This window comes from Plectropomus leopardus, chromosome 4, assembly GCF_008729295.1.
Source record: "Plectropomus leopardus isolate mb chromosome 4, YSFRI_Pleo_2.0, whole genome shotgun sequence".
Taxonomy (NCBI): domain Eukaryota; kingdom Metazoa; phylum Chordata; class Actinopteri; order Perciformes; family Serranidae; genus Plectropomus; species Plectropomus leopardus.
The window spans coordinates 21,013,070-21,020,500 of record NC_056466.1 but is presented as its reverse complement, the minus strand read 5'-3'; the positions used below and the strand labels follow the sequence as shown (position 1 = coordinate 21,020,500).

At 42.6% G+C, this 7,431-nt stretch overlaps 1 protein-coding gene across 1 annotated transcript; it reads left to right on the top strand.

Moving 5' to 3' along the window:
- The first annotated feature begins 1,481 nt into the window (after positions 1–1,481).
- On the top strand, positions 1,482–6,811 carry LOC121941761 (homeobox protein unc-4 homolog). The gene is made up of 3 exons (XM_042484630.1): positions 1,482–1,943; positions 2,608–2,783; positions 5,378–6,811. Exons 1-3 carry the CDS (start codon positions 1,685–1,687, stop codon positions 6,530–6,532), a joined length of 1,590 nt encoding a protein of 529 aa, XP_042340564.1. The 5' UTR covers positions 1,482–1,684; the 3' UTR covers positions 6,533–6,811.
- The last annotated feature ends 620 nt before the right edge of the window (positions 6,812–7,431 follow it).

Here is a 7,431-nt window from a genome sequence, read left to right as displayed (position 1 = left end):
TAGTAAAACAGCAATTGTAGATTTTTGTATCATAATGGGCAGCCATACAACAAATTAAAATTAGCATTAATAATATACTGTAGTTTATAGATTATATTACATTCTTTATACTTCCATCCATTGGTGGCAGGAGAACAGTGTATTTTACTATGGGGGAGCCACATTCCTGCAGTCATTCTGAAATTCACTGGATGTATTTTGGGTCTGTGTTAGCCATTGACTGAAGTTCATTCTTAAACTTACAAACAACGCACTAGATTTGAAAACAATCTCACTTCAAGATTCATAGCTGTTGTGGAGCTTAGATCACATCACATGATGTTTATATGGATTTTGCCCTGTTGTCATGTGATGTGATTGAAAGCTGCAGAACAGCTGGACCTTGAGATGAAACTGTTTTCTCAATTAGTTCATTATAAATTTTACGTTTTCATGACTGAGATCCTGCAATGCTGTGCATTTAATAGCTTAGATATGAATTCCATACAAGTTTACAGGTTGTGAAGTTTAATGCTATTTTTATTGGCTAATATCATCAATATAAGACTAATTAAAACTTGAAAAGTATTCTATGACGCGTGACCTAGGTTGTTCATTTTATTTCTACATTTAGCTAAGCAAACAAAGAAACAAACCCTCTGAGGGGAAAGCAATAAATGGCAAAGAAATGCTGTCCAAATAACATACCCACGTTATACCTGAATGGAGCCTGCACGTGCGGGTATTGGATTGTTTGAAGCGTCACATCATGTAGGCTACAACCCACATTTACAACTAAAAATCGTTGTAAGCTGTTCAGGTGAAAAATCGAGATAATGATGCGGAGTTTGGCTTTGGCCGGGCGGCTCAGTGTGAGTGTGTGACCGTGTGTGTGTGGAGGAGGTGGTGGGGTGCCTGGGAGATGGAGAGAGGCTTGTAGTTTAAAATGCGATGTGACAGCTCAGGAAAAAGGGGGGATGATAAAGGCGCTGTTATTGGATCAATCTGGCCCTGAATGCCCCCTGTAAAACACTTACACACACGCGCGCGATCCGGGAACGCGCGCGCACGCACGTGAGAACAGACGTGGAGAAAAGCCATTGCTTGGTAAAGTTGGAAGAAGGCGCGTTTTCTCGTGATAGAGGTACATAAATACAGGTTATATTCCCGAGAATTTAATGGAGTCCGCCCATCAATCACTTGGTTATTTCCACGCGCCAGCTTAGCCTCGTCCTCATTGTTTTGACAGGGCTGAATTAAAGGAGCGCGCCAGGTGTAATTAGCGATCGATCCAGACAGAAAAAAAAGAAACGCTCTCTCACTTTCTCTTTTTTTTTCCTCCTCGTGCTGCCTTCCGTTACTCCATTAACCGCGTCTCTGACGTCACAGGGCGATTAACGTTTCTTATTGGTCCCGCGAGCAGATGGAGGAGTCCTAATGAGCTGGCTCGCGGAGAGAAAGAGCAGGGTTGACATCTCGGCTGGACCGTAAACGCGAAATACCTCGTACAGCCCGGTGTCCGCCGCTCCTCCACAGATCGTACCGTGGCCGCGGGAGACGGTCCTTCTGCCTGGGTTCCCTTCACCTCCTCTTCCTCCTCGCAGCTTCTTCCTCCTCTCCCTGACTTTTTGTGTTTTGACTGCATGTTCAGCCACACTGCCTCCTTCTGCATCTTCACTTCGGCCCCGCCGCAGCCCGGGCGAGCATGGACAGTCGGGTACTCGAGCATCCTCACGCCCAGTTCGGAGGCTCATTGGGCGGGCTGGTGGGCTTCCCGTACGCGCTCGGCCCCCATCACCACCACCACCACCATCACCAGCACGTCTACGCCAGCGGACACCAGCTGCAGTCTGCGGCCGCCGGCCCCTTCTCTATAGACGGATTACTTAACGGCTCCTGCTCGGCCTCGGTGGTCAGCTCCAACCCGCTGCTCTCTCCCGACAGCCAGCAGTTCAAACTCTCAGGTAGGCCTGCTTCTTTTGTCTCATTAATAGACCCGTGTGGAAACAATGCGCTGTAACAGGAAGTGTAATAGAAGTAAGTGGCTTGCTTTATGGCCAAATAAGAGCTTTTTTTGCGAACTTTGAGGCTGAATTAGACATTTGCACGCGTTTGGGGATAAATTTTGAACTAGAAAGTCAGTCTGCAGAGAAGAACATGTTTAAAGTTTTTAGCATAATGAATTTTTAAAAAAAGTTTTTAAAAAATTCTACCATAAGAAATGCACTTGAGGTTACAGTAAAGGCAACAATTTCTCCATCATCTTTTTTTAATTGACCATGCAATACTCAAGAACCAATAGCCAATAATCACTCAGAGCTAAATTTTGCAGTTATTTTGAATGCTTCCAAACCTCAAACATAGGATTTAAGTGTGTTTTTTTTTTTTTTTTTGGCCTGAATTTTGTGACGTGATTTATAAGACTTCATGAGCTATAATTTAAAAAGAAAAAAGAAATAAGAAAAAAAGAAATGAAAGGTATGAAAGTGGTCAGTTTCACACTAAACTGATGCTTTACAAGTAATGACAGTCCCCTCTCTCTCCTCTCTCTCACTCAAACACACACACACACACACGTGGACACACACAAACACACACTTGTACAAACACGCACGTCGACCACTGCAGATTCTGGGGATCCGGATAAGGATAGTCCCGGTTGTAAACGGAGACGCACGAGGACGAATTTCACCGGGTGGCAGCTGGAGGAGCTCGAGAAGGCTTTCAACGAGAGTCACTATCCGGATGTGTTCATGCGGGAGGCGCTCGCGCTCAGGCTTGACCTCGTGGAGTCCAGGGTCCAGGTAAAGACTCAAAGACATTAGTTAAATATTTTCAGAGGCATTAATTCATTTATTTTTAATTGATGATAGAAAACACGTATTTTGAGTTATTTTTCAATAAATTTCAATTTGACTTAGCCTATGTATCAAAATCTACAAATTATTAGGCTATAATATTATTATAAATAAAATACCAGAGGGGCGTTTGTTTTGTGGAGGCCTGCCCCATACTGAGATAGCTATTTGTCAATTATCAAAGCATCAATAAAGGGTCTCTTTTGAATTATGCATGGAGGCAACCTATTGATTTATGGGTTAATAAAAACAAGGCTATTTACTGAGCAAACCAAGGAGTGTAAATGGCAACTAGTATTCTTCCTTTACCTTCAGTTACATATGATATCATTTATGATCATTTTTTTTCTCAATTTATTCACAATGTTCCCTTTATTTTTAATTTATTTGTACACTGGTGGTTCAATATAAGGTTTACAATAATTTAAGCTAAATCTGTTATTATCCTATTATTATTATTGTTATAAAAACAAAATACAGAAAATGATAGTAAATGTACAATCATTTAGAATTATGATATTTTGTATTACTAGAAATATTCATACTAACACTATTTACACAATGTATAAAAAAATAATAATAAAAGTAATAACCCTGTTATTACAAAAAAGCTAATAATAATAATAATTACTATTTAACAATATGTAAGAGTTTAATATGTGTTTTTTGAGAAATACAATACACAACATCCCAAATGTAATCTTGTTAAAAGTAAAGCTTCCATGTTTAATATTTCACCATGAGATGTTTATTTAATTTGCTAATAGTAGCCTGATATCGTAACAATAATATTCATGACGATGATGATAATACTAAAATAACACTAATGATAATAATAAGAGTAATAATAATAATAATAATAATAATACAAGAAATACGGTCTAACACGTTTTATTTCCTCAACATGTCGGAGCTGTGTATCCATTTATGAGTTCTGTGTAATATAACGTATATTCGTGTATTTTTGATGAGAAACATACAATTCGCATGCACGGCTGGATCGAGGAGAAGCGGGACAGAGGCAGAGCTCTCAGTTGCTGTATGTTGTTTGGGGATTTCGCTCCTAAACCTCAGATTATTGTTCCCTCAAGCTGCTTAACGCTCCTTTATCACCAGGTTTGCGGGGGAAAGATATAACCAACATTAACAATTCATAAGAAGCGCCATTGTCGCACATGATGTTGGTGTCCCGTCCTTATTATGCAATGTGCGCGGATCCTACTTCTGCATGCTAAACTCCTGGCGTTATCAGCGCCGAACATACGGCCCTGAGCGCGCCCAGAGGCCGGGCAGTGAGGGCTCTCAGGCGGGGGAAGCTCCCTCGCTTGGCTCGGTATACGGAGGAGGAGAGCCGGGGATTGCCGTGCAAGTGTTAAGCCCCATATGAGTGCAGGGCTGGGTGTTAAAGAACATACAGAGACGGGATATGGCTGATTTATTCACGGTGCAATTAATTGGCGGAGTCACCCATTACACAGACTCATTGGTAATTAACACCGGCACATCTGTGCATCTGCTGGTCCACCGCTGTGACCTATTAACCTAATGTACTCTTTCGACGTTTAGAGCTGCAGTAAACAAAGACACAGACAGGCAGGGAGGCGGAGGACAGTGGTTTCACTTGTTTCAGGGCTTTGTGGAATTTGTTTGGATTTGTAGACAATATGGTTTTGTCCTTACCATCTGATAAACACTATGACACTGATTTATTTTCACTATTGTCAAGGCAGGTGTGAGGTCTGAGTTTGTCTAAATACACACCAGAGGGATAATTTTGTGTTATGCAACTTTCATTTTCTTGAGAGGGATACATTACCAGGAACACTTTTATCCAAAATACGCTTAATTCTCAGAAATGAACACAGAATTTAATCAAATAATTTCAGATACATTTTTAAACAGTTAGCATTATAGTGCAAACAGGAGGCATTTATTGCTCAGATTTTGGACTGAATTGCATCAGATTGTGGGGGTGTTCACGCTAATGGTGTAAAAGATGTAGCTACAAGTCTGGCCTAAAATAAATCAATGGGCTGTTGTACTATCATTGTTGACACAACTCATGCTGCAACTAACAATTGTGTTAAATGACAAATTAATCATTTGTTATTATTGTTATTTAGTCTGAAATGTCAGAAAAATTCTTTAGAGCACAAGATGATGTCTTTGATTTGCTTCTTTTTGTCCAACCAATGTCACAAAACACAGATATTTTATTCAAAATGATGCAAATCAGAAAAAAAAACATAAATTAAGAGATTCTAAAACAAGCAAATCCCGGCATTTCCTCTTTTTAAATGACTTGAATTATTAATTGATTATAAAAATTGCTGATGCTTAATTATTTGGTAATGGGTTCATTCATTAACTAGCCATTTTAAGTATAAATCCCCCAAACGAAAAAAACAAATTGATAAGAATTTTCTGAACCAATAGGTGGTGTTTGACAGATGGTGACATGGAAATAAACTTTTTTTAAAAATTAATCTCGTGTCAATTTTCCACCTGTGTATTTTATGTGTGTGTGTTTGTATGCATAGGTTTGGTTCCAAAACCGCCGTGCTAAATGGAGAAAAAAGGAGAACACAAAGAAAGGCCCGGGGCGGCCTGCTCACAACTCCCACCCGACCACGTGCAGTGGCGAGCCCATGGACCCTGAGGAGATCGCACGTAGGGATCGAGAGCGGGCCGAGAAGAAGAAACGGAAGCAGGAGAGGAAGCTACTGAAGTCGCAGAACAAACTTCTCGCAGGTGACAGCTTCCACACACCCGGAGGTTCAGAGAGTGACAGCGGGGTCTCCCAGTTCACCGACAGCGAGCAGCAGTCTTCAGGCGTTACTGGGACTATTCACATTGAACTGCCAGCATCAAAGGGTGCAGGAGGACACCAAACTGAATCCAGCTGTGACCAAACACGACACGACTTCAGCCACCTACAAAACCACCAAAACCAAAGAACCACAGGGGAACCTGAGCAGGTTTCTCCAGGCAGCACGCACAGCTCCAGTCCTGGAGGCCCGAGGTCCTCGGCTCTGCAGAAACGCAACCCTTTCAGCGTGGAGAGCCTCCTCTCTGACGCCACGCCTCGACGAAAATCTCAGCTGGACTTCCCCTCATTGCCCAGTCAGAGGACACTGGTGGGTAAAGGTCACTTCTTGCTTTACCCCATTACCCATCAGCCCTTGGGCTTTCTAGTGCCCCAAACAGCCCTGAAGGCCTCGCCATGTCAGGACAACAGACTCAGCCTGGGACAGAGGTGTGTGCCAAGTGAAGGGAGTCCTGCCCCCTCTGAACTCTCCAGCTTTGTCACTAAGCCTCTAAACTCGGATCATATGGAGCATAACACGCAGCATCACCACAGTCACATTAGCAATAGAGTGGATGGAACAGACCTGGAGGAGTGTGGTGGTGACTGCAGTAATGGAAGATTCCCCATTTCTCCTGCACCAAACAGTGTGGCTCAGACGGCTGTGGTCAGGCTGAGCTCCACGCAGTCCGGCGACAGTGGTGAGGAGACAAGTTTGAAAGTTCTAACGGAGGCAGCGACCAACGGCTGCCAAGCTGCCGAGCTGTGCGCTAAAGAGAAGGGTGCAAGAGAGGAGCGAGCGTCTCCAGACCTCTCCGAATGTCTCAAGGCAAACACAGACTGTCAAGAAACACCCGGAACAGATGGAGAGGATGTCGATATGGACTAACACTTGCAAGGAGCAAACATAAACAAAGGACCAGGAACACTGCTCAGACTATTCAAACATTCCCAAAGCTCTGCTGAGACACTCGAAAAACATATCAGGAATCAGGAGACTTAATCTCATCTATTTTTTAATCATAATGTGTGATCAATCCAGATGGCCCCCAAAAGCTGTGGCTGTCTTCATATTCAGGCTTTAGGCCTTAACACCTTTAGAAGCAGGTTCTTTCTCTCTTTTTTGGTGACCAACTTGTAACAAAAACTAGGCTACAATGAACATCTTACACACAACAAAAATCCTCAGATATTGTAAAAACGAGAAAATGATATTTATATGTAAACATTTTGATAAATAAAGTTATTGTTTAAATTGAATCACTGTCTTTCTAGAGCCATACTGAAGGAGGGGAAGGTAAAGAAGGAGAGGTTGTTGTGTGGCAGAACCTTGGATCATGGCGGCTGGAGTTTTGTCGTGTTACAGCAGATAAATCCCCCTTTTTCTCTGTGTAGTGAGCCAGAGCTGGGGCTCAAGTCCGTCTGGCTGTTTGTATTTATTGCTTTAACAAATTTATTCATTTGAAAGGCCGAGCTGGAATGAGGTTAGTGGCCGCGGGCTATAGGACCCTGCGCCTCCTGCTGAGTTTTGATATGAAAGTAATTATTTTCCCACTGGCTGCCGCGGGTCTCGAGGCAGTTTTTTTCCCCTCCTTTCAGCCCAAAGGGTTATTAGACATTACCGATTTCTAGTGATATGGAATCACATAAACTTCCTACAATAATAGAATTAGCATGAAAGGCAGGGGTGTCAAATTGAAATGGGAAAATAATAGCCGCGCCAGCTGCATCGTGCATGTGTGCGTGTTTGCAGGCGTGTGTGCGTGAGTGCGCATAGTGTATTGAGCG